The sequence below is a fragment of the Manis pentadactyla genome, chromosome 1 (genome assembly GCF_030020395.1).
Source record: "Manis pentadactyla isolate mManPen7 chromosome 1, mManPen7.hap1, whole genome shotgun sequence".
In the NCBI taxonomy this organism is placed as follows: Eukaryota; Metazoa; Chordata; class Mammalia; order Pholidota; family Manidae; genus Manis; species Manis pentadactyla.
Genome location: NC_080019.1, coordinates 21,968,616 through 21,994,644, shown reverse-complemented (window position 1 = coordinate 21,994,644; position 26,029 = coordinate 21,968,616). Strand labels below are relative to the sequence as shown.

General features: G+C 46.8%; 2 protein-coding genes across 9 annotated transcripts in view; one reads left to right on the top strand and one right to left on the bottom strand.

Moving 5' to 3' along the window:
• LRBA (LPS responsive beige-like anchor protein) overlaps positions 1-1,467 on the top strand; it is a 760,266-nt gene extending 758,799 nt beyond the window's left edge. For both annotated transcript variants that reach the window (XM_036887834.2, XM_057493634.1), the window contains one exon: positions 327-1,467. In XM_036887834.2, coding sequence (XP_036743729.2) covers positions 327-417 — 91 coding nt within the window. In that variant the 3' untranslated portion in view covers positions 418-1,467. The remainder of the gene's footprint in view (positions 1-326) is intronic.
• A 5,129-nt stretch (positions 1,468-6,596) lies between these two features.
• DCLK2 (doublecortin like kinase 2) overlaps positions 6,597-26,029 on the bottom strand; it is a 140,709-nt gene continuing 121,276 nt past the window's right edge. For 4 of the 7 annotated variants that reach the window (XM_036887835.2, XM_036887836.2, XM_036887837.2 and 1 more), the window contains 6 exons: positions 19,953-20,086; positions 19,462-19,539; positions 14,337-14,433; positions 13,629-13,709; positions 12,423-12,539; positions 6,597-8,024 (listed from right to left, as the gene is read on the bottom strand). In XM_036887835.2, the coding sequence (XP_036743730.2) occupies positions 7,857-8,024; positions 12,423-12,539; positions 13,629-13,709; positions 14,337-14,433; positions 19,462-19,539; positions 19,953-20,086 (675 nt within the window). In that variant the 3' untranslated portion in view covers positions 6,597-7,856. Of the gene's footprint in view, positions 8,025-9,935; positions 10,223-12,422; positions 12,540-13,628; positions 13,710-14,336; positions 14,434-19,461; positions 19,540-19,952; positions 20,087-26,029 lie in introns of those variants that run through there. The other 3 variants (XR_005025290.2, XM_036887840.2, XM_036887841.2) reach the window with 3 other exon arrangements.

The window sequence follows — 26,029 nt, the reverse complement described above, 5'->3', positions numbered from 1 at the left end:
TAAGATGGGACTTGCCTGCCCAGACCCCTTAGGAATGATCAAGTCTGTTCAGGTTTTAGTGATTCATTTTGCACTTACTGGCTGTCCTTTCAGTAAAAAGGCAAACTGTGGCTTGGATCCTTGTGGCGCGTCAGAGGTGATGCACTAAGCATACTGAGGCAGCATTTTAGTAATCAAAAAATGTACCTTAGTTCTCACAAATTGTTAGCTTTGACGGCCATCTTCTGTATTTCCCTTGCAGACTTGGGAATGGCAGTTCTTTCTCTAGTAACAGATCCCTAGGAAATAGGTTTGTAAACCCCTCCCTCTCTCTGTGCTTCTCCCAGGTGCATCATTTCTGGCATGGCCTCAGGAAGCATCGTTCTATTCTACAATGACTTTAACCGGTGGCATCATGAATACCAAACCCGCTACTGACGGTGACAGCTGTGCATCAGCCTTGCCTCCAGTCCGGGTGAGGGAGGTACTCCAGAGCATCTTTCTCTCAGCTGTCACATTTGAATGTAACTTAAATTTGCTCTGCTGTAAGAAGCAAAATATTTTTTAAAGTTAATTGCTATTTTTGTAGACTCTGCTTGACTTTTTTGGGGGACTAGCAAAGCAGAAAACTGGCTGCTAGGTTCTGTAGTTTTAAAAAATCTATATTTTTAGTCATAATGAGAAGTCTATTTTCACCAGTTATGGAACATGCAATGAAGCAAGTAAGCCCACTTACTCTAGCTGTATTATGATTAAAAAAACTTCCCATTTATCTGTAATCTTGAGAAATATATGGTTTCAATGGTAGGGCAGGGTTACAATACTGGGTTAGGGGAATTTTATGCTGTACTTTGAGTCCTGTATTTCTCCAGACAATTGTCTTTCTTCTGCACTGAAATTTCTGAGATTTAGATAGTAATGTTTAAATTATGGTAAATGTAATTTAAAACATCTTAATGAATTATTTCTTTCAATATTATTCAAGCATGTCTTAGACCTAGAAAATTATGGTTTGGGGGAGGTTATTTTATTGTATGGTTAACGTAAAGGCTCTAATGTTATATAGCAAGTGTGAAATACAATGTTTCCCAATACATCATCTCTGTTCCCCGCACACCAAAATGAAATGATGGAAAGCTCTGGGCTCGTAACTTCTGTTTCCTTTTAAAGTAAATGCAAGTACCAAAGCTCAGCCCTAAGGTCTGACTGTGCGCCTGCACCGAGGCAGAATCTTCACTGGGGTCCCTCCCACCCCAGACTGTCAGCTGGGAACAGAGGCTACCAGGTGTTAAATTAAGCAACACCAGTTTTACCTTCTATTTGTTATTAAACTATCTTTACCTTCCTTTTGATGAGTGATTTGTACTAAGAAACAATGTTATTTTGGTGTATAATTCTACTTTTCTAGTAGATTGCTGTGTGGAATTCTGTGAAAAATATTTGAGAAGAGGTCTGTATTGCAAAAATAAATTCTTTGTAAGTTGTGAACTTTGAGTTGAAACTGACATTCCATTTCTCTTTCTCTTGCAACTTACCTAAAAGGGAACAACTCAGTTTGACAGAAGAATAAAATGGCATTTGTAATCAAACTGTTGGAAATACTTTTTCAGTCCTAATTTTAAAACTCTGGTTCAGATTCTGAACAACAGCCATTAAGAAAGAGATTCCCTTAAAATGAAAACAAGGAACATGAGCCTTCTCTGGCCAGACAGCTCCCTCTTAGGAGACTTGTGCAAATGAGAACACTAGCTCTGTAGCTAACAAATGACCACGCAAGAAACTTCACGTGCTGTTTCATGTAAGATCCACCATTGTTTTGTAAACCATTAATAAAGAAAACAAAAGATGGTAAAATGTGGGAGGGAGGGGAAAAAGTACATTTTGGAATCAAATATCCAAGTTATTTATGGTCAATTAACTAAATATCCTCACTGGTATTAACCTGTGATATTATACTTTAAAAACCTTACCAAAAATGGCAGAAGAAAATTTAGGAATATCTCAATTATATGCCAGGCATATCATACCTCAACTAACCTATTTTAACAAGCCTAAAGCAAAGTTAATAAAGCAGCTTCCTCTAGAGCCAAGAAGCAAATCAGGGCCTCTACTGCCTTTATTATTTTTAACTGTAAAACTGTGGAAAAGTAACTGGAACATAATACTTAAGTATTAATACTTACTTGGATCATAAAACAAACACAGCTGGCCTCAGGGCAAGGATTTAGCAATGACACAGAGTCTCTGTAGTGCAGTATTACGTTTTACTTAGCATTCACAAATTTTACCCAATTTTAACTCCCTTTTTTAGAAAAACAAATTACTTCAAATAAATGTAAACCAGTTAGGGGAAAAAAGTCAGAGCTGAGGTGGTTCGGCATGAAACTGGGTGACCTGCCACAGGTGAGAAACATGGCAGCACATCCGGTGAGCAGACGAGGCAGAAAGCCCAGTGTCACCAGTTTACATGGTTGGTCACCACTGGTTTTAAAGCACATTAGCTCCAGAAATTAGGATTTTCCTCCCTGATAGTACTGATTCTTACTGAAATACCAATCAAGTCCTTGAGGGTCTGTAGTTTTGAAATCCTACTAGATCCTGGGGAAAAGCTGGAGGGCTGGGGGAACAGAGAACATGAAAACCTGACAAACGCGCTCAAATGGGCTGGCGGACAGTTCACTGTCAGGTGAGAATCTTACTCCCACAGTACACAAAACATCCGTACATAAATGTTCTAGTAAGTTAATTCAATAAAAAGGAATGATTTTTCCCCTTGAAATAACATCACACTTTAGTTCTCCTCATCACACAGGACAAAATGATTCTAAGTACCCTGCGTGGGGACCACAGGGAACTGCGTGTGGGACACTGGCAGTAGCTTACGACCCAAGGCTGCCCTTCTCCATTCTGCTCCAAGAGCTGATCTGAGCCAGAGGGCCAGGGGCCTGGGCACACACCTTGTGCCGTTGTCCTCCCACCTCGGTCAGAGGGCCAGGGAGATGGCAGGGGTCACGTGAGTCAGGTTTACGGGAAATGCAAGGAATCCTAGATGCAGACTGCACACCCACTTTCTACCCTTTGTGGCAAATATAAATGAACTAAAATAGCACACAACAGATCTACCAAGACAGGAATTTTCAGGGAGAGATTTTTCACTAGGTGTCTTTGATACGTTTTTACTGGATATGATTTCCAGAGTTCCTGGCCATACAAATCATGGCCCGCTTTGGTCCTTCTTACTGCGTCAGTCCTGCCCTGCTCACCATCCCCGCTGAGGAACAGCACACGGATGGTGCGCGTCCTGCATCCGGAAGCACAACTGCCTTCGGTTAAACAGTCGGAAGGACCCACCACTGGGCTTGGTGGAGCTTTGCCAGTTCCTGGTCCTAGATCCTGGCGGAGGAGCCAGCCTCAGAGCCTCGTGTCATCACGTGACCCCTGATAGGCCCAAGCATGTTCACAAACAGCAAGGAGGGCATCACTTAAATCTGAAAACCTGCCCAAATCAGCCAATACACCAGCGCCTCTGCTTGGCTGTTTCTGCCCCACCACAGGGAAGGAAGGGGGCTCCAACATCAACTGAGAGAGTAACCAGCCTAGCTACTTCCCATTTTTGTAGCATGGAGTGCAATAAGGGATTTAATACCATGCCCATCACAGGTTATCACTGCAGGGGAAGCAAGGAAACGGAAGTGGGGAAGTTTCCAGACCTCGTAACTGCAGAAAAGACCACAAAATAGTAAATCAATAAAGTAATAAAAAAAAAATGTTTTTAAAATTCTGTCTCTTCTGTTTCCTCTAAGATGAGTGGGAGACACATCTTTGGGATTCTTCTTTTAAATAGATGTGAAAAGTTGAGTCCAGGATGTGTTTCTCAGGTGCCCCAAAGTCCTAAGCTCACTAACTAGAAACCCAAGGCTCAACACTGACACATCAGCCCCAGCCCTCCCACTGTGACCCAGAAATGCAGAGTGCTCCGACCAGGGCAGCTCACATTTTTCTAATGAGATGGACGGTGTTTGGCCTTGGGACAAGCTCCCGTCCTGAGGCAGCGGGCTCCTGGGCTGGGTGAGGCGGCAGTCCACAAATGCTCCCAAGAATTCCAAGATCTCAGCAGGCATATGCAGGAAACATGAAGGGAATTATTTTTCTGTCTGAAGTTCAGGAATATTTTTCCTTGCCAAAACCAAAATTTTGGGGTTGCTGGGCAGGCTTATTTCCTCAAAACTGACAGGAAGCCGCTGGCTGCTCTGGAGAGTTAAGACTTGGACAACGTGAAAGACATTTCCCAGACCCGACCCGTGCCTCAGCACACAGGTGCCCAAACCTTGCCACCCGCCCAGCTCGGCCCAAGCGGGGGGGAACTGCACCGGCCGCACTGCCCTGAATGAAAGGGGCTCATGTCTGGAAGGGGCATGGCAGGGGCAAGCGACTGTCTCTGTGCCAATTATGCCCTTTCCTTCCCTCTGCCGCTCAACGGTGGCAATACCGCCCCACAGCTAACTGCCGGAGCTCACGGCTCCAGGTCCTATCAGATCAAACCCCTTAAAGTCCAAGACCTGGCCAAGACGGAGCAAGCTGCACACATCAGCTGCCCTCCGGAGAAACTACTCTCTTCCCTCCCCTAATAAAACTCACATGCCCCTGCTTCTGGTAACCTCTTAGCCTCCTTGGTGTTTGATCGTTTTGCCAGCTATCGCCCCTACCCAATCCTCCCTGCCTAAGGACATGATGTCCCCTGCAAAGCATCTTTGACCACCTAGGGGGCAGCCCCGTGTAAGCACAGCTGCCCTGGGAGCCGGGAGAAGCAGGTCCCCGCTCCAGCGACTCGGTGCGCTCTTGACGCTTCTCAGTTTACCCATTTACCAGATGGGGATATTAACATTAAGTTCTCAGGGCTGTGGTGTGGCTCAACTGAGACAGGATGAAAAACTTCCATTAACTGGTTCTTATTATTCAGTATCTAGGCATTTCCATGAACTCAGTTATCACTCCTTTAGAAAGCAGTAATTCTGTCACAGGACTGCTCTGTGATCAGAGTCTTACTCCAACTGAGCATTCACATCTGACCCTTTGTGCCTACATACTGACTTTGGGCCGCCATCCAGAGCAAGTCAAGTAAGTCTGCACTGCCTACCACAGAACAGCTGTCCACGCGGCCACAGACCTCCAGCAGATGTGCCCCGCTCTCCCATCATACCTGGGCGTTTTTCCCACCAGTCCTTGGCTGCCAGGCCTCACGCCCCCTTCTCCACTGTTTGCCCTCTGCTTTATCTGCACCCCACACCTCAAGGCCCCAAAACAGAACTCCATACCGCAGGGCTCGGCTAGTTCTGCCCACAGCCTGCACATACTCATCACGACACAGTTTAAGATGATGCTGACACCGAAGCAGCTTGGCAGGCGCCTAATGACATGGAGATCTCCGTCTCTGGAACTCTGGAATTCCACTGGAATTCTCCACTCTTTCCCACGAAGCAGTCATGTCAAGGCCTTGGGCAGCTGCAGAGTCACAGGACTTCACACTTCACACCCAGGTTTTAAAAGCATTCTAACCTGCTGAGATACTTTTAAATCAGTCCACCCCATTTACAATGGATAAGCATTCTTAATACATCATCATTCACATCATATCCCACAACAAACCAAAACAAACACAAAGAGTAAGAAACACTGAGAACAGTGGCCCTTCTTCAGGGCTCACACGGTCCAGCACGGCAAGCGTAGCCACACAGGGCTACTAAATGTTTGCATGGCCCCTCACCCAAAGTGCGACGTGCTATAAAGGTCAATACATTCCCAATTTCAAAGACTCAGCATGTAAAATATCCCAATGAGTTTTTTTATATTGATTGCATGTTAAAATGATACTTTGGATATGTTTAGATATATTGGGTTAAATAAAACATACTGTTAAAATTAACTTCTCCTATTCCTTTTCTTTTTTAGTGTGGAACCAGACAATGTTAAATTATGTGGCTTCCATTATGTTTCTACAGGTTAGCAAACCTAGAACTCTCTCCAAGACAACACCATTCGTCCACACTCTTTCCAGGTAGTTAATCTGTGCTGAACTGTCCTCACTTATCTCCTAATACACATTTCACAATTTGATCCATTAAAACATTCTAGGGAAGTTTTGTCAAATGCTCTCGCTCCAAATGGTCCATATATTTCATGCCACAGTAACCTTACTGAAGATAGCTACACACCCTGACTCTTGGACCAACTTCTGCGCCCAGCAGGCCCCCGTGATGGACGCTTTGGCAGGTCACCACCGCCCTTTTTCTATCCCATTCAGAGGTCAGTTTCTTTTGGCACTGATCCCCTGCCTGTACATTACAGCTTTTTTGAAACTGCCTTCCTCCTGAAGCCTGTACCTGGGCCCAGGAAGCCCATGTGCACTTTGTAACCAGACTCTGAATTGGATCCTGGGTCAGCACCAGCCCAGAGAGAAACCACTGCATAGCTGGGACCAGTCAGATGGTCTCACTCCTTCAACAATTTGAACTAAGAGATCCAGAGCTGAAGCAGATGGTTTCGGGCCTGGAGTTGTACAGCCTTGAGACACTGGAGACAACAGTTTGGGCTGAGGCAGAGCCATGGGCAAGCGCATACTGCATTGTCTCAGAGAGATTCCACATAGAGCCTGGCCTTGCCGTTGGTTAAGACCCCTCTGTTACATACTGAGAACACCCTACGATTCTTGAGCCTTGGCGGCATGAGCTTCTGCACCTGTAATCAAATGAACTGTGACGAGAACACAGCTTCATGTGTTATTCCCCAGCACTGTTCCCTCTTCTCTTCCCCCTTCAGCCCCGAGACGTCACACAGACTGTGACAGTGGCACCTGCCGGAACCTGGGCTGCGGAGGTTGCGCGCTAACCACGCTTCCTTTTGCAAAACACCACGACAGAAACCTCTGCCCACCCCCGATTACTTTCGCTCAAGGAGGAGTTTATTGCAGGTTGGGTACACGTGTAGGAGGCAAAAGTCTAACAGTGAGAGTGAACTGCAGGGACCACCAGGTGAGAAGACGAGCAGGTGAAACAAATACACTGATTATGTACAATTCTTAAAAAGAGCAGTGTGGTGGGAAAAAGGAAAAACTGCCAGCAGCCTTCCAGAAGGTTAGGAACAGAGGGGGTCTGGGGCACCTTCCTGCCCGGGTCCTGGCGGCGACCCCGGGTGCCCTGCTCTGCGGGTGGGCTTGCCGAGAAGGGCCCCCTGCTGCCAGGCGGCGCCGCACGCCCCAAGCCGGGCCTTCGTTCAGAAGCCCAAGGGACCGCTCGATTAGCAATTCCTAACAAATACGTGGGAAGAGCTGGGGGGGAAACACACAGTGTCTAGGGAAGAAAGGGGCCTTGCCCTGTGGTCTGTGCACAAATAAATACCCAGTGTTGTCCTACGCGAGCCGCGACCCCAGCTGTACGGGGGCTGCTGCCTCGCGCCCCGAAAGCACTCGGCGGAGTCCGGAGTAGCGCCTGGGGCCAGGCCGTCCGCTCAGCTCGCTTCCTCCGGCGCAGGGCAGCCCCGGGCCGGTTGGCGGGGTCGGCATCGCGCCCCCTCTCGCAGGACACCCAGAGGGGCAGGGGCGGCGCTGAGTTCTCCGTAAGAAAAGGTGGAGCACTCCAGGTCTCCTTGAAGAAAGGACAGGTCTCGGTTCATCCAAAGCATTTCTATAAAAATTCATTAAATCCTGGATAAAAGTTGCCCGTTCTCCTGATAACACTGTATAATGTCCATTGAGTTGAAAATACAAATAATTTAAAACGAGGCACCCCGAGTGTCCGCCCCCGACACCGACAGGCCGCCCCAGGACCGGGGGCGGCGCGCGGGCAGGACGCGAGGCCCAGCCTCCGGAGGGCGGCCGCGGCTCAGTCACGGTGGCGGCGCCAGGGCCCGGCCCGCTCGCGGCCCGCGGCGGACTCCGGGGGGGCGGGGGCCGCGGGAGGCGGCGGGGAGGCGGGCTCCGTCCCCGGCCGGCCGCTGTCCGGGCCGAGCTTGCCGCAGAAGATCTGCCCCTCCTTATCTAGAGCCGTGTTCTGGGGAGAAAGCGGGGGAGACGGCAGGTTAGCCTGGCTGGGCTGCGTCCCGGCGGGCGCCACCAGGCTGACAACGGGGCATGCAGGGACTTGGAACAGAGGAGGAGAAATAACACCCGAAGGGAAGAGCAACGGCTTTGGGTACCCGCCCCGAGGGGTGCAGCCCCTGGCCTCTGCTTCTGCGCTCACAGGGCACCTGCTGTCCTGGACGGCACCCCGAGGCCACCCTTTTGTGACTCTGAACTGCACCCAAATTCTGAGTACCTCTTCCCATGCCCAGATCTTGAGCCCAAAAGAATCCTGGGACAATAGCCAAATCCTACAAGAACGCTAGGGCTTTAACATAGCTTTTCTAAAGCAAGTTCTCCATCAAAGACGCATGTCATATACATAAGTAATCCCTGTATAACCTAAGTGGCTATAGAACCTATAAAAGCCTGATGGCGCAGTATTACCCATGTTTAGATCCTCCATGATCTCGGGACCTGCTCTTCTCTCTTTGGGCAGTTTTATCTTGTCACCCCCCCAAGGTTTTAATCCGTTCTACCCCTCAGGGTACAGAAACAGCCACAAACACGAGGACACATCTCCTTGCCTTCTGATCCCAGATCGGGAGGTGTGACCTCACTTTTCTCCTCCTTTGACCATTTGAATACTTCTTGCTGTCCAGTAGCCAGCTGCCACCCCACTTTTCCCATATGGGGGAGAACTTTCAGTTCTCAGGGACCTTTAAGCTAAAAGGCACAAAGACCAGGAAGTATTTTGTAATCTGAACTTCCCTTGTGGGGGAATGCACTAAGGTTATTTCAGTACTGACTTAAAAAGACATCTGGAGAAAATATAAATGAACAACAGGGCTTCTAAGTGGACCTGTGTGGCTGCCTTCTGGACAATTGGTGTCAGGAGTAAAATAGGTGTCCTCCCCTGGTCCTTCCAAGCTCAAGCTGAACATTCAGTAACTTCCAAGGACAATTTCAATAGCCTGGAGAAGACGTAACTATGGAAAAGCCAAATCAAAACTTAGTATCGCTCTTTAAAAAGCTTCCAAGCTCCTAGCAGGAGAGGAGGCCAAGCCACCCCTCAGTGCAAACAATGAAAACAGAGAGAGGTGGCATTCACCACAACTTTCCACCACAAAATTCCTCCTGGGTGGAAGAAAACAGTTGCCCTGTTATTTCTCCTTCTCTCTTCCCATCAAGAGACCATGTATGTGTGCAGCAGGACAAAGCGGTGCGGGGCCGTTAGTACATACCATTGCCTTGGACCTAGTCAGAGGGAAGCAATGCAGGCAGCAAGAGAGGCAGGAAAACGGGGGAGAGAAGCAGGGACAGAAACTAGACTTACTTTAAACAGAAGCAACAGGATCGAAACAGTTTTGTCTATTTAAGCCCAAACCATTCCCCAATTTCCCCCTGAGGGAAGTGTTATTCCCCTGAGCAGGGAAAGCACTCTATTTAAATTCATCCTTTCTCAGGTCAGGACAAGATGCAGCGTGAACAAGGTTTCTTATACTTCCCTTCGCTGCCACAAGATGGCCTCTTCCGGTCCCTGACGCTGGGATGAGCCCCATGGGATAAATCCCGAGCCCGCCCGGCAAGTACACCATCCTCACTTATGTATGCTACAGGCAAGTCAAAGAAAATGCAAGTGCTATGCAAAACCTAACGCCTGTCTTACCCAGCACAGTCTCTTCTTTTCTCCCAAATCTAGCTGACTTTACATTGTTTTTGATAAAAATGCATCTTTGAAAATACAGTTGGAGAAACAGAACAAAAACTGTTACAAAGGTACATATCCTATGCTGTTGTTCACACACAAGATGTTTTTTCACCTAAGAGGAAAACAGCATTCAGCAGGAGAACTGTTGGAGCTCCTTCTAGTGCGCTCACCAGGAGCAATCTGAGAGGGCAAGCAGTGTGGCAAGGTGGGAGGCTTTAAGATAATGTTTTCTGAGGGTGTGCTTTGCGGGCCAAAAAGAATGTCAGCAGGTACAGGAGACCCGCACTGATAGGAAGCTAGGCGCTGGATGCTGGTGTCAGAAGTCCGAGACAAGCATGCAGATGTAAGAGGGGCTAAGAATTAGAAGTTGCTCTGGTTAAGCACAGCATGTTGAATACCCGAATTCTGCTTCAGGATTCCCCATAGGCTCAGCTGGGTAAAGAGGGAAACTGAAGTGTCTCTCAAACTGTCAAATCAAACTGTCAAATAAAATGCAGACAATAGCATCAACTTTACTTTCTTTCACCATTATTTTACATTCCTGTCCTATAATTTTCTCATCGGAGCCTCAGGGACCAACTCTGGGGGTCTAACACTAGGGGTAACAGTGGGTACTAAGGCTCTGTCTGTAAGGTATGCAACAGCTGTCTGATGATTCAACCCCAGAACGTTTAAACACTGTTCCCACTACTATTTGTATCTGAAACAAACCATCTTAGCCTCACCTAGTCCAGTTATGAGAATATGTGAATACCAGGGAAAGTCATTTGTGGTTAATTATTTGTAATATAAAGAAAACCTTTAAAACTGTTCCCAAGAGCAGGACACAAGAGACACACAGGAATGGTGAGGAAGATGAGGATGACAACACAGAAGCACTGCAAGCTGCCCCTACACAACCCCACCCGGGGCCAGGTCCTCAGGTGGGTGACGATGAGCACGACAGCCCCGCGGGGACCTTCTCGACAACTGCTTTTGGGGACAAGCCAGAATTCACAGGCCAGCTTTTTGGACATTGAGAATTGGTACCTCCAGGGACAAGCTTTACTGATTTCTCCTGTAGGCACTGAATGGGATAATGTCACTCAGCAGTTCCTCAGAGCTAACAACCTACAGAGCTGGGTAGGCAGCATGCGGTTAGGCTAGACCCTGCCAACACGCCCTAAATGACAACTGAACACACGCGTAAACACACAACTTTTACAATTGCCATTGGAATTACAAATATATAAAGGGTTTTGCATTCACACAAACATCCAGGTAAGGCTCAGGGGTTTGAAATTTGACTGCTGAATTCCTTCACCAGCAAATGGAAGCCTACTCTAAGGTTCTGTCTGAAGAGGGTGGAATGTCATGGTCTACAGCAGAGCCTGTGCTGGGCCATGAGGGAGAAGGGCCGGATCACTCCAGAACCTTGGTGAGCCTGAGAGCCACAGGCTCTGAGCCACGGCTCCTATCCGGGCCAGGCTGACGGGTGGCCAGGCAACGGCGAAGCTCTCGTAAGCCCTGGGCACAGCCCCGTGGACGTCACTCCTCTAGGAGACTGCTGATTTCACACAGGATTATTAAGTTTTGATCCTAACAAATCATTCTTCTTAAGGTTTTTCATGACATATCAAGTGTGCCAATGTTTAATGTTCTTATTTTTGTACATTTTCCCAGAAGCTGCCCTGCAGTGTAAACATGCAGCCCAGCTGCACTCCCCTCAGCCCATCTTGAGTGCTTGCTCTCATAAGTGAATCACTTGAAAACGTTCTCGTGCTATTGACTTAATCAAGATAGTTCTCTGCAAAGTGTTGAAGCTGTAGTTCTGTGACAATTCTGACTTTCCCAGGCTTTTGGCAGCACAGAGCTAAAATGCCAGGAAAACTACAGCTCCAGAGGCCTTCCCAGCGCTCTGGCACACAGTGCCCCAGGGTCCTGCAGTGCGTCAGAAGACCTGGACTGCGAGCTCAGGCTTTGTCTGGGAGGGAAGAAGGGCAGAGAGCATGCCTTCCAGCAGGGGAGTAAGGGAGTTGCCAGGATGTCCGCAGGGCTGCCAACACTGCAGACTCCCCTGGGGAAGGGAGGCCCCCAGACTAGAGGCGCTGAGGTGGTGGGTGCTCAGCAAACGCACCACAGCACTCCAGGGACGGGGGGCATGTGGAGAGTGTCCCTCAGCTTCTCTCTGGACCCCCATCTTCTTAGCTAGGGTTCCTACACCATAATGTGCCATCACGTAAGCGACTGTTCTTCTAGTTGGGCAGGAAGTAAGTCAAGCCTTTCCAGAGGGTGAGGGGCTCGTCCTGCAGAGAGCGACGGAGCTGTGGACACAGCCGTCCCCAGCTGTCAGGCTCCCCAGGGGCTTGGGAAACCCTCTCCAGAAGAGAAAGCGGAGACGGGAACAGAAGCAGTTGCCCAGGAGGGTGCTGAGCCCAGGAGGAGAGGCCAGGGGCTCCCCGGCACCTGGGCCCATCAGCCTGGCCTTGCTGGTATCTGCAGAGGCCCCAGCCCAAGGCCTGGGAGTCTGCCGGGTGGGTGCGCTTCCCATGCCAAGCTAGTCTTGCAGTGGAAAGAGAAGCCTGGAGGGTCCCCACTTCCCTGAGAGGGAAGCTCGTGGCTATTTACTCCAAAAGATTCAGTGCTGGCTGCGTGAGGCTAGACACGCAGCCTCCCAGGAGAGCCCCGCCTCCTACTCACCATGATCACAGAGACCCCGGTGGTGGTGCTGTTCTGTTTGGGGAGCGCATTATTAAAGTGCTGTTTTAGTTTACCTGTTACTTCGGCTTGCATATTATTCTCCTGGGAGGCATCATCCTACAGAAAAGAAAATCAAATACAATGGTTTTTGATCTTCATATCGAAGTGGTCTTTTCTTTAAGTCGCATCCCCACTCTACCTAAATGGGCCCATAGCCACAAGGTTAGGGGAACAATGGCCTTTTACAAATGATTACTGGTATTCAGCAGTCCCATGCCCTCCGAAAGACCCCGTCCACTGGGCTCCTTAGGCCGGTCTAGGAGCCGGTCTAGCACAAGGCTCCGGCGGCTCACAGGGGGACATTCTTCAGGTGTCCGAGACCCTTCCCCAGTGCACAAATGCTACACAGTTTAGTACAGATCCCTCCCATGGAAACATCAAAATTAATCAAGAGTTGATATTTTAATCAATAATTCAGTTAGTTGTCAGTCTTTCTTGATCATAAAGAAATGTGGCATCTAAGGTACTTGGTCCAAGAGCCCAGTCTCATCACAGGGTCCAGAGAGGCTGAACCCGGATGTCGGGATGTGTGGACAGTGGAGGTGGTGGAGGCACTCAGGGCCCCATCCCAAGCCAGCCCGAGTCCCTGGCCACGTACACCGACTGCTGTCCTGCAGCCCCGCGCGTGAGGGACGGGCAAACCCTCCCACCGCTGCCATCTAGTGGGCGGTGCGCACCCTAAAGCAGAGGCGCCGCCCCGCCGCAGCGGTACTGTGGCCAATATCCCACTCCCTCTGCCCGGAAGGCCTGGCCTCAGCCTCGGGACCCACAGTAGCAGGTCTCCATGCAGACTCAGAGATCAGGGTCTGAAACATGCTCATCTCTGGGCAAATCCTGAAGACTCCCAAACCCAAGAACCGCAGAAGGTGGAAGCTCCCGAGAGAGCGGCCCAGCCAGCCCCTCGCTGTGCACAGGCGGCCACTGCGGCCCAAGAGGCGAGTACGCCGCCCAGGTCGCTCCCAGGGCGGGAGCGAACCCTCGGGGTCCCGGCGCCTACTGCTTTTCCCAAAGAGCTGCCTTCGTGCTGCTGGCTCAGGAGATAAGCTGGGTGCGGAGCTTTGTGTCTGCGGAAGCCACAGTGAGAAAGTCCACTGTCGGCCACGGACACACAGATGCTGCTCGGGCCCTGGGAAAGTGGGTACTTACTGACACCCAGGGGTGACTCAGGATTTGTCCTGCAGTACACCGGGCTTCAACGTTTACCTGAAGCATTTGGCTGATTAATTCCTGAGAAGAAAGAAGAAGACCATAAAGGAGATGACAGGGGGCGATTCCAGCACAAACAAAAATCGGGGTTTGCGCCAAGTACCTCAAAGAACAGCTAGCACAGCTGCTCAGCCATCTGAACTTAAAAGCTATTACCACCTACACTCCTTTGCCTACTGGGCAATTACACAGACACAGCTGCCTCACGTCAGCAGCAGTGAGAGAACAAGAGGTCTCTCCTGAGTCGACATTAAACCAAGATGTTCTCTCCTAAGAGTCCTGGTTCTCATCACCATGCCACAGTGTGAAACTGCAGTACTGTTCCTTCTGGCAATCCAGTTCATCTCAGGAGGCCACTCCCATACCCTGACGGGTGTCCGATACATATTTCTTGAATAAATGAAAGAGCGAATGTTTAGGGCTTAGAGGAGCACAGGAGGAGGGTTGGGGCAAACTGGGAACACAGCCAGTTCTGCTTCCAGAGTTCAGTTGTTTCAGGGACTATGCTACGGAATGGATGTAAAGAAGAACCATATGTTAAAAGTCAAGACAGACCTGGAGCTCCATACCAAGAGCTGCAATGCCTCACACAACAGGCGAGGACACCTCGACAGGGTGCAAACCACAGAAAGAAGCCTAGATGGGTACCTTTGCCGAGTCAGTGATGTTATCCCAGTAGGGAGCTGGGAACTCCAGCTTCCCAGCCAATATCTGGTCGAAGAGATCTTCCTGGAGATTATTCTCGCTGAGTCAGTGACAAAGAAATGCAAGGAGAGTCAAGTCACGATACAGTTTTCAACAAAATGCCATGGGAGAGCGGGGAGAGGGGGCCGGCCTCTCTGGCCCGGGCATTTCATGTCACAGCTGTGGACCTCAACTACGTTTGTGATGACACATTTTGCCTTTTAGGCAATGTGCTAAAGAACATTTCCATTGGCCTGGAAATAGACAGACAGGAGACCGGACTCAAGAAATCCATTTAGTGGGTAGAGTTTCAGTGGAGAAGACAGAGTAGTTCTAGAGAAGGATGGTGGTGATGTTTGCAGAGCACTGTGAATGCACTCAGTGCCACTGACCCGCACATTTAAAAATGATTAAAGTGGTCATTTTATCTAATGTATATTTTGCTTTTTTTTTCTTAATTACACCTGTTTCTTTTAATTTGTTATCATCTACCAGGCCCAGAAGACAGAGAGAAAAAAAAAAGGACAATAAAAAAAGGACTCAAGATAAATGGAATCCACAAATAATGTAAATCCTCATTTCAGAAGAAACATTCTCGGCAGCGGCCCTCACCTCAGCTCTCATGGCAGAGAGAGTGGGATACGCGGACCTGCGTCAGCTCTCCCTGCTCCTCCTCTTCCTACATGCCCAGTAAGACAGCCGGAGATCAATGGGACAGTCAACATGTGAAAACGCCATAAGGAGCTCAGAGTCTGGATGCAACACTCACGGCATAAGTAGTTCCCCACGAGGACTTGACTTTCATTTAAGCTGAGAGAGAAAGAGCCCATCCGAGGACACCAACCAGAACCGCACAGGTGCTGGCAAACCCACCTGCGGGACCCGCTCCCCAGAGACTCGTGGGGTTGTGGCCACGGAGTCCCCCTCCCTTGCTGAGTGCATCAGTGGCGAGAGTGGGAGCAAAGCCTAGCTTTCTAGGCTGTTACCAAGCCCTAGCGGAAGTTCAGTCTGAGCCGGCAAGTGTGCAGCCCTTCTCTTGGGGTTCCCAGCAGGACCCCTGCAGCCCACTGCTCAGGGCACTCACATGGGAGCACCCAGCCCTCCGCACGGGAGCCTGCTCATGCCACCGGCCCTCGCAGAGTGGGCAAGGTCACCTGGGGTGTGCACAGAAACAGATCACGGAGGGCAGTGTCTGGAGTCAAATCCCGGGGCTGTGTGGTAATGTGACTGCCTCAGTCCTGTTCTGTAAGAAGAGCAGGCGTTTCTGAGCTCGGTGAACATCCATGACACCTGACCAAGCCCAGCCGAATCGACATCTGCTGGTCCAGGAGGCCTGCATGAGGAAGCGCGCTGGGCAGCAGACGTCAGGCCGGATAACTGGGCGGGCCAAGGGCTCTCCGCAGCTCTCCCGAGGAGCGCTGTTCTCAGGGCGTGAACAACTCTTTCTTTCTAGCTGTCTAAATGTTTTCTTTCCTTTTCACTGTTCCTTCCTAGCTCTCTGAACTCAGCTCGACTCTCCTTCAAAATGGGTGAAGGACACGCACAAGAACAACAGGGAGATCATACAGAAACTTTTAGAGCAGAGGACCTCAGGAGGCAATGTTGAAGATAGGAAAGTCCACCTATTCCCACAATCGTTCCTCTTCTTACTGTCCCTCTCTATTACCTGACTCATCTCCTTTTTATTTTTATTTTTTTCTGGAATTTCAAATAGCATATATTTTGTTAATTATATATGGCTTTTATTTTGTTAACAAAGAGCTTGAAAGTTGGAAGTGTGCCTGCAGCGGCCATTTAGGTTCCTGGCAAAATAGCTCAAGTCAACAAACAAAACCCCTGGGTGGCTCAGCAATTAGAATGCCCCCCAAAGGATCTGTGCTGGGAACAGCAAGAGCTTGGAGAGTTTTGGGGATTCCCCTCATCAGAACAGAAAGCTAAATATAATGTACTCTTCTAACTAGTCACATAATAAAGGCCACTCTGATTAAATCGAGGCTGGACTTATTAATACATTTCTACGATACGATCTGGCTGTGATGCTTCAGGGCACTTTCAAATCCTACAACAACTTAGCCCCTGTATCTGGGCACTGTAAATCTAAAAATGGCCACCAAGAAAATCCTTGAAAACAACAAAAGACTTTGCACACAAACTCTCTTTAATTCCAAATTGTTACAGGTCAGACACAGTAACCTGAAAATGTTGTAAGTGGTTTTACATGTGCTGTTCAAAGATTTCATTTATGGGGGGCAGTGTGTGTGTGTTTAAGGGAAACATCAAAATTCTCAGTATAGTCATGCAAATACTACTTTTTGTCAGTGGCTTAAAGAACAGGCTTACTACGTAATAACTAAACTTTTGGTTGCCTCTGAAAAATGAATATCCTTCTTAGTACCACAGAATCTAGTATTGAAAAGACTGGAAGAATTCATAACAAGCTAAGGCTACAGTCTAAAAGAAGAAAGAATAAGAAATGCCAGAGTTAAAGAAGCTGAAACTGTGAATTCCAAGTGACAATTGTAATTTAAAAGCTTTAGGTTAAAATCATCTTTTATGTAAAACAAAACAAAAATTTGAAGTACCTGTTTGAAGGATTTCTGTTTTAGACATAAATTTATGTAGATAATCTATTTTATGCCATAGTCTTTTATCATTATGTAAGGTACAACTTCCATAATTTGCCTCATATTATAGGAAGTTATAAAATCTTTCCGGAATATCTCTATATGCTATACAGATGCTTCTGTAACTAGCCTTTAACATTACAGATTCTCTTTCATCAAATGATATGAAAGAGTGAAAGCATTTTCATAAATTTTAAAAGAAAGCTATCTGAACTTGTAGGACTAGATTCTGACCAACATATAAGGCAGCAGCTTTCAGAATATAGTTTTACTGCTCTTGATTTGCCAGACTGATCCCCATTTCCCACAAAGAAGCTGCTGTTCCCTGAGTAACTATCATGATACTGTTCAATCTGTTTCACTTTTTTTAAAAAGTAAAAAACGGAAGTCAAAGAAAAAACTCCCAGTCTGCACCGGCAAGTGGAAACACTAGAGGGCGTTGTGAGCGCACATTCCTCTGCAACTGATCCCAGAGACCCTTTCCATCTGATCCCAACCTGGGTTAACCAAGAAGGGGAACTCTGCCGTCACTGGCCCCAGGATCACCTGTCATGAAAACACTCTGTACCTGACTAGTTCCCAAAACAGGTCATCACTGTGAGCAGCCAGGCACAGTAGGATTAGAAAAGTGGCCGTAAATTATTTCCCTTCCTCTATATATGCAAATTTGTTCATCTTGCCCCCATCCACTTGAGGCTTAGCTTTTTGAGTTCAGTTGGTCAGTGGGACATCATTCGGCAAAGGTGAGGCAGCAGGGACTTAGGAAGTGCTTGGGGAGAGGAACCTTTCCTCCGGCTGCTTTTAGGAATCCTATGTCCACCATCATGGAACCCAGGCTAGCCCACTGGACGCAGAAAGGGACATGGTCAAGTCATACCTGTTGTCCCAGATGACGCTAAGCCAACCACCAGGCCTGTGAGTTAAGGCCACACTGGACCTTCAAGCCCCCACTCAGCCTGCCCAGATAGAAGACCTGCTCAACAGATCCCCAGGATTGACTGACACCTAACTTGTGGGATAGTTTGTTATTCATCAAAAGCTTACTGATACATGCAGTAAGCCTACAGCGTGTGTCATGCACCTAGACAATGCTCCTGATGGGAAAGCATGATGTTGACGGCTGGATGGGAGCAGCTTTCCACCTACAGGAGCTTGGCCCATGCCACAGGGACAAGGTCCCGCTCAAATGCTGTCTTTCATTAGACCTCTGTGATCGCCAGCCCTCCACCGAGCATGCCCCCATGCTTGCTTTATTCTTAGTAATCAATATTCTTATGATGTGGGTCTTTGTACAATAAGGTTCTCAAAAGTTGAGATCATCATCTCTGTATCACCCTTGTGTTTACTGTAATGTCAGTAAAAAAAAAAGGTTGTTCCACTCAATTGGAAATTGATCATTTACAAGATAAACCTTTCTACATTTCTGTATGTTTGAGAGCTTTCATAATAAAATTTGGGGGCAGGAATGTGTGTGAAATAAACCTGTATTTCACTTTCCGACCTAATGCTATGCTGCAAGTACCATGACCTCAGAAAATACACTTTGTTCACCATTTGATCTCCAGTACTTAAAATAGTGCCTGGTGCATAGTAGCTACTCAACAAATAGTTGTACAACGGACAAAAAGAGGGATTACAATTAAGAGAGAGCTCAAGAAAACTCAAAGGAAAATCAAACATGCATCATCATTACATGAAATTCAGCTTCAAAGTTGTTCATTTGCTCCAAAGCGGGAGATGGAACTGATCTAAAGAGGCACCACAGCAGAAGCCCCACACCCACCCTGTGTCCACAAACTGCTGGGGAACGAGTGTGCCCTGAGCCCTCCTCCATCACACCCCCTGGCCCCCAGGTGTGGCCACCTGCTACCACCAGGTGAGGCACGACGTTACCAATAGTCAACCTGTTTGCTCCCACGCCTATTACGCAGAAAACATTTGTAATCCTACTTCATCAGATATTATGACAACAGATAAAATGAATTTAACCAGAAAGAGTTCCCTTTTCCTATGGCAACTAGGTTGAATGCTTTGGAAAATGAGTTGTTAAAAAAAACTGCTGTAGAATTAAGTAGGGGAGACAACTATTAAGAACTGGAGAAAGGATTACCTAGAAAGCTTATTGTTTCACAAGGATCTTTAAACCTCAATCCCCTTGAAAAAGACTGAAAAGTAGAATTGCAGACACTGGTCTATGGGTGTATTTTACAGAAGAGTGGCCACGGGTAACTCAGAGGGCCATTTACAAAGCAAAGACCTTGGCCTCACATCTAAAGTGTGGTTAAGAAATATATTATAGGTCATGAATTTAGACAAAAAGTGAGAGGTATGTTTATGTAATTTTTAACTGACATTTTTATTGGCCAGTCTCTGGTCCTGACTGCCAGGAGTAAAATGTCTTGTGTACTTCCTAATCAAAGGGAGAGAGTTTACACTGAAATGTTGTCATTCAAAGATCCACTGACCTTCGGAATGGTGGGAATCCACAGAGAAGTATGTACGTGATCACTCCTGCTGCCCAAATGTCCACCTTCAGACCATAGCTGGAAAGACAAAGTGGTGGGAGGGGGACGTGGTGACATCACTCCTAGGAGCCCTCCACATCACTGTAGCACTTGCCTTTGTTTATTAGGAGAAAGGGTCCTTCAAGTGTCAAACTGCTTATTTCATATAGGGGAATTAATTGCCCTTTAGACAAAAGCATCTCCTCGCCTCCCAGCCTCATCGCAAGCTTAGGGACTACTTCTGCACTCCAGAGACCAGCCCTAGGACAAAAGGCCAGGCCTAGGACTCATGGACCTAGAAGCCCAAACTCGAGTTCCTGAGATCAAAGCTACAGTGATGGGAGTCTCTCTGCCCTCCTTCCCCAGAGGCACGTGAACATACAGTAACAGTAGCAGCCAAATACACCTTTTCTCACCAAAGTTAAAGCCCAACAAACCACCAGGAGTCTTACCCTGTTTCCGCAATGATTTCTGGAGCCACGTAAGTGGGGGTGCCACAGACTGTATACAAAGGGCCCTCTACCACAGTGGCCAGCCCAAAGTCTCCCAGCTTCAAAGACTTGGTCCCATCGGGGTATTCACACACCTGGAACAGAAAACAGTTAGTTATCGGTTGTTTTTTTCTCAATGATTCCAAGAGGGCCTTTGGAAGTAGGTAGAAACAACATAAATACATTGACCAATAAACTCAAAAGAAATCTTTTCTTGTGACATTAAAACCATGAATAATCCATGATGCTTTAAATTTCTTATTTTTCTCTTCAGACTTTGCATGATTGTGTGAAATTTGAGCAAGACAGTACTTTCCATCTTTGCAAAAAGTTCCTTACCTAAGGGAATAATGACCATGTGCACATGCTTACACAGCAGGCAGGGGTGCAGGTGGCTGCTTATATGATGTGGCTTGAGAAGCCTCGAAGCAGGAAACTGACCTTTACTGCATGCTTACTCTGTGTGAGGAACTTGAGAGTCTCAGAAATGGTATTAAGTGTCCACCAGAGCTCTAGATGTTTTCCAAGACTTGCATGTTTAGTTTAGAAAATAAAACTAGGACTTGTTCTCTCTGGACAGTCAATGATGAGTATAAATATTATGTAGGGGAAAACCTTGGAAGTTTAGAAAGAAAATGAACTTTGGGATCAGACAGCCTGAACTTGCATATCCAGCCACTCTAGTCCTTTTCTGGCTGTTTGGCCTTGAGAGCCACTCACCCTCTCTGAGCATGTTTCCTCACCTAGGAGATGGCATGATACTATGCCCTGCCCAGTGGGGCTGGTGTGGAGATGAAGTAAGACCAGGCTCAGATCAGGGCACCAGTAATGTTCCCTCCCTTCCCTGGAAGGGCTGGCTGATTAGATCCAAGAACCATCGTACTGGAAAAGGTGTAGCAAAGCTGGTGAAGATGTGAATTGTCTTTGCTTAAATTCAAGCAATCTTTCTAGAAAGCATTTTAACAATATGTAAATTTCTTCATATCATTTATAACCTTTGATCCAGTAAATCTAAGAACTGACCCTAAGGGAACAGAGATGGACGTAAAGGTTATACACAAAGACGCCAATCTTAGAATTTATCCATGTTTTTAAAAGCTGGAAGCAACGCAAGTGGCTAACAGGGCAATGACTTCATAAATCATGGTAGATCCCTATGAGGAATATTATACAGTCACTAATAAGCACATTTTAAGTAAATATTAATAATACAGAAAATATTCACTACATTGCATTAAATTAAAAAGGAATATTTGAAATTACACATACAACATAATATACCAAAATGTTAAGTTTGTCTCTAGATGATAGCTTTGAGGGTTGTTTTAACTTTCTTTATACTTTTCAGTCGTTTCCAAAATGTTTATGATGAACATGTATTGATTGGTTCTATAATTAGGAAAATATTAATTTTACATATAAGCAAACTTTCCTTATGGGATAAAAGTCTGAAGGTTACATCCTAAATGGATGGTGTGGGAAGCAAGCGTGTATGAGCTCATAATTTAGATTTGGCTGTGTGACCTTTAACATGCTAATCTATTCATCTCTTGGATGCCCATTTTGAAAGCACCAAATTTCAGAGAAGAATAATTACAGAAACCTAATCTTATGTAATATCTTTATTTTTATATTTTAAACATATTTAGTTTGCTTTTCCCCATATTTTACTAAGAACTGAGCCAGATTTTCACCTAAACCATTACTTACTGGAGGTGAAAAATTTAGAAAATTATGTTTTTTCAAGATAAGCGTTAGCAACGTCATCCATTAGTCTGACACTTAATGAGGGGGAGTGATTTATATTGTCCTCAATCCTCAATAAAAAACATCAAGAACCTCAGGGCTCCCCCATGTCAATGATCCCCAGTCTTTTCAGGCATTTAAAAAGGATGAGACAGAAATACCTTCGTTACCTGTGATGGCCTCATCAGTTTAAGAATATTTCTCCCTTAGTATTTTAATAAGTGCTTCTATGTTTATGTACTGAATACACATACATATCCAGCCCACATCTTTATGACTTTCAAGTTCCATAGGAGTAATGGCAAGGGTTTTGAATTCCTCACAATTATTTATCATTCTGAGTCAGCCCACAACGCAGCAGAGGCATATTCAAAACTTCTAATGATCTAGCCTAAAGCAACAGAAACCAGGTCCTTAGTCATGCCTGGGTCTTAGGATGACTTTCCATCCATTATGCTTAATGTAAACATTAATGAGAACAATCCAATATAGAGGACTACAGTTAGAATTTATGATGCATGTACTGAAACCCAGACTTTAGGAAAAAATTCCCTAAGTAACTGCAGTGATAAGAACATTATAAGCAACATTATAATTCCAAATGCCTGTATCATGAGAGTTTAAAAAAAACTTTATTAATGCCATTATCTTGTTTTTGCAACTTTAAAATCTACTCAATAGGTATGTTTCTGTTTGAAAAATTGCGTTTATTTTAGACATTCAATTTAGCGATGCCTAACGGTATTTAAGAGTTGCTGTTAGATACTCAGAGGTCCCAGAAGTCCCGTTTTTCACACCCCCTGTAAGGAATTCTGAGTCAGATGCTGGAGCGTAAATAGAAGGAGACTGAGCAGTCCATAATCACCGAATTATGGCTGGGCAAGTGGTACTCGTTGGCCAAACATCAAAAGGAAAGTGTCAGAAGGGGTAGACAAGTCTGAAATGATAATAGTGTGTCTGATTCATCTCTCCCCAATGCAAGACATAGAGACGAATATGTGAAAAATAATATGAGTAAGTTTCAAATCTTAGCTGGAGACTCTCTTCAAAGCAAGAAATACACACACACACACACACATATATAAAAGTCTACAGATACACAGAGGTTTATGACACATTGAGGACATGCTTTTGAGAGCCCGACCCTGACACACACATGGCATTGCTGCGTGAGCCTGGTTTTCCCCCAGAGGTGAATACACGCCTAGGGACTCCAAAGACCTTCTGTTCCGCTCAGTTCTCCCAGAAACTGACACCCTCACAGGACATGGGAGATTTCAGTATTCTCCCAAATGTTATCGCACTGGACTTCTACAGCCACCCCACTGGGCAATTAGGAAGAGAATTATTATCTCATGTTTTAGATGAGGAAACTGAGCAGAGAACTCAAGCTGCTAGGAGGTGTCCGGGGAGGGGGGGGGGCTTCCCCCTGGTACCGTCACATCCCACTGCACCCTCCCTGGGCGGCCTCTGTGTCTGAAAGCAAGCGAGTTGGCCTGGCAGAACCCCTGGCTGCAGCCCACACCCACACACGGATTCTGAGTGGAATAAACAATCACAGCTGTGAGAACTCCAGCCCTGGGTGTTCAGATGCCCCACCACAAGCTGAGAGAGGCACTGTCAAAAAGTTGCTCTCAGAATGCAAAAATAAAAAATGTGAGGAACGCGGATCCCACTTACAAAGCAAGCGCTGCATGCTTTCTAAATAAAATGTCAACATAATGATTTAGAAGGACTTCAAATATGAGAAACCAACCCTCTTCTCTCCCCTGTCCCCAGGACCCCTGGAAAAGCGGAATTTATCACTGGCCTCTCACAGTTAAGTCTGACGGGGCACCGCCAGGCTGTAACTCACAGCACTAACGGCCACCCCTGTGCTCCTTGACACGGCGGCCCATACATCTCTGCTGGCAGGGTTTTAAATTATGACGCTGCTATCAGAGAAGGGGATGCAAATCAGAGGTCTGAATGCTCCGGTGTTTAAAAACTGAATTCATTTTTAGGGCAGGAAGAGGCTGAAAGTCACTCTGTGTATTTACTTTTAGTGTCTCAACAGCTCTTTCTCTTCCTTCGCCAGTGCCAGCCTGCGGATGAGCTCCACAATCTGCTGAGTGGTCTAGTTAGGTTTTCAACAGCAGACACATATTTTACTTAGATGTGCACAGCTACGGATTTCCAAAGCCTGACCCCATGGCCCTTTGGTGTCACACATTAGCCTCATCCAGACAACAGTTTAGTCAGCTTCGTCCTTCTCACAATGCACAAGGGGGACGGTGCAAGCCTTGGAGGGGAGGCGAACCCTCATCTCCGGACGGTTAGACTAGATAAGGAACTCGGCCCCAGCTTCCTGCTTACATCCTGAGGCACATCGTGTTGGAGATGTCCATCCCCATTACATTATCTTCTTTTGATGTAAGCCATGAAGAAAGGATGAGGTACCATATTTTGAGGTTTAGGTACATTAAGAAACTGTCAGTAGAAAAGAGAAGAAATGGGAGGTGAGAGTGGAATCAATGAGCCAGGAAATGGACACTCACTGGTTCCCAGCAAAGTTCACCCAGGCCTCAGTACCTTCCTCGCAGGGCCTGAACAATGAGAGGTGAAGTGCGGGCTGGCTCCACAGGGACCAGGGGTTCTTACAGACCTGTGGCTCCCAACCTCCTGAGAACATCAGTAACTACAGTCACCAGGGGAGGGCGGGCCGCGCACAGCAGGAAGAAATCAAGGGGCATCCTCGTTAACGCCATGGCATTTGTATCTGGCTGCAGCCAGGGAAAACCCTGTTGCCTTTGCTTGGGAAGCCCCCGGCCAAACTCATACAGTGCAGGCGTCGGCCTGACAGACACAAGGTCATCAGGGCTGGGAGGCCTGTCTCAAGGAGAGACCACCACAGCCTCACTTCTATCCTGAGGCCCAGCTTACAATCCGTCGCCATTCTTCCCTAGAGTTCATAAAACCTACTCCATAGTACATCTTGCTTTACAGAGCAGGGATATTTATTTTCTGTATAGGCATATACAGAAATCAAACAATTTTCTCAATGCAGAAGACGGTAAGAAAAAATCCCCAAAAGCCTCACATAGATTTCAATTGACACTCAGAAATCATCAAATGGTATCACCAAAAAGGAAAATTGGATACTCTGGATTAGCAGAAAGTCCCCTGGATGGCCTCAAAGCCTAGTCACCAATGCATATTCCTTACAACAGTTATTCATGGAGCACAAAGTAAGGCAGGTTACAAAGACCCGTGTTCCAGTGCCTGCTGCTGGCCGGCTCAGTGACAGTCAATGGTCAGTCACCATTCACTCCACATCCTCTGTGTGCTTACTGACAGTGTCCAAGGCACTGGGGATATAATGATGATTGACATGCAAACCTTGCCCCTGAAGGTACCTACCAAGAGAAGGAGTGAATGGTAAAATCCCCACACCGTGGCAAGCGCAGCAAAGCCTAGAGGTGGCCACCACCGACCTGGCCCCGGGAGTCTGGGTTGATGTCACAGAAGACATGCCTTATGCTCTGTGTCTTACAAGATGAATGTGTTTGCCACATTGATGGGAAAGGCATTGCAAAAGGAGACTTGTATGGCTATAAGCAATGAGGTGTAATGTTGTTGATAAAGTCATAACTAAATCCCAGGATGGGACCCCTGCATTTGAATTAACATCACAGAGAAGACTCAGACACTTCCCTCCCAAGCAGTAATGATGACCATACTCAGCCCTGAAAGGTGGAAATGGAGAAGCTGACTATCTTGTGTGTGTTTCTGAACACAGAGAGCTCCCTAGTCAGCTTCTCTGAAATCCCTCTACAATGTAGACACAAGGATTGGCCCAATTAGGCCTTGTTTAGTTACTAAGGCCACCAGGAAAATGTGTTAAATATGGCTCGAAGGTTAGTGCCACACTGTCCAGGTAAGTGAGAAAGGACTGGTAGCAGGAGAGGAAGCTGGAAAGATAAACTGGACCAGATTATGAAGTTCTCTGAGTGCCATAATAGAATAATACTTTCTTCTGTAGCAAAATGGGACAAATGAAACTTTTAAGCAAGAAAAATTAGCATCTCTGGGTATTACTGTCTGTATCTGTAAAGCTGAAATGAATGGACTAGATTATTTCCAAAGCTCTGTCCTGCACATAAATGAACCCTCATATTCTACCTCTGTCCTTTATAAGACTCTAATTCTGTGTCCAATTTATTCTTCAGAATTTTTTGCCTCCTAAAATAATTTTCCCGCTCACCTGTCTTCAGTCAGTACTATCAATCAAAATGCAAAAGAAAATGTTTTCT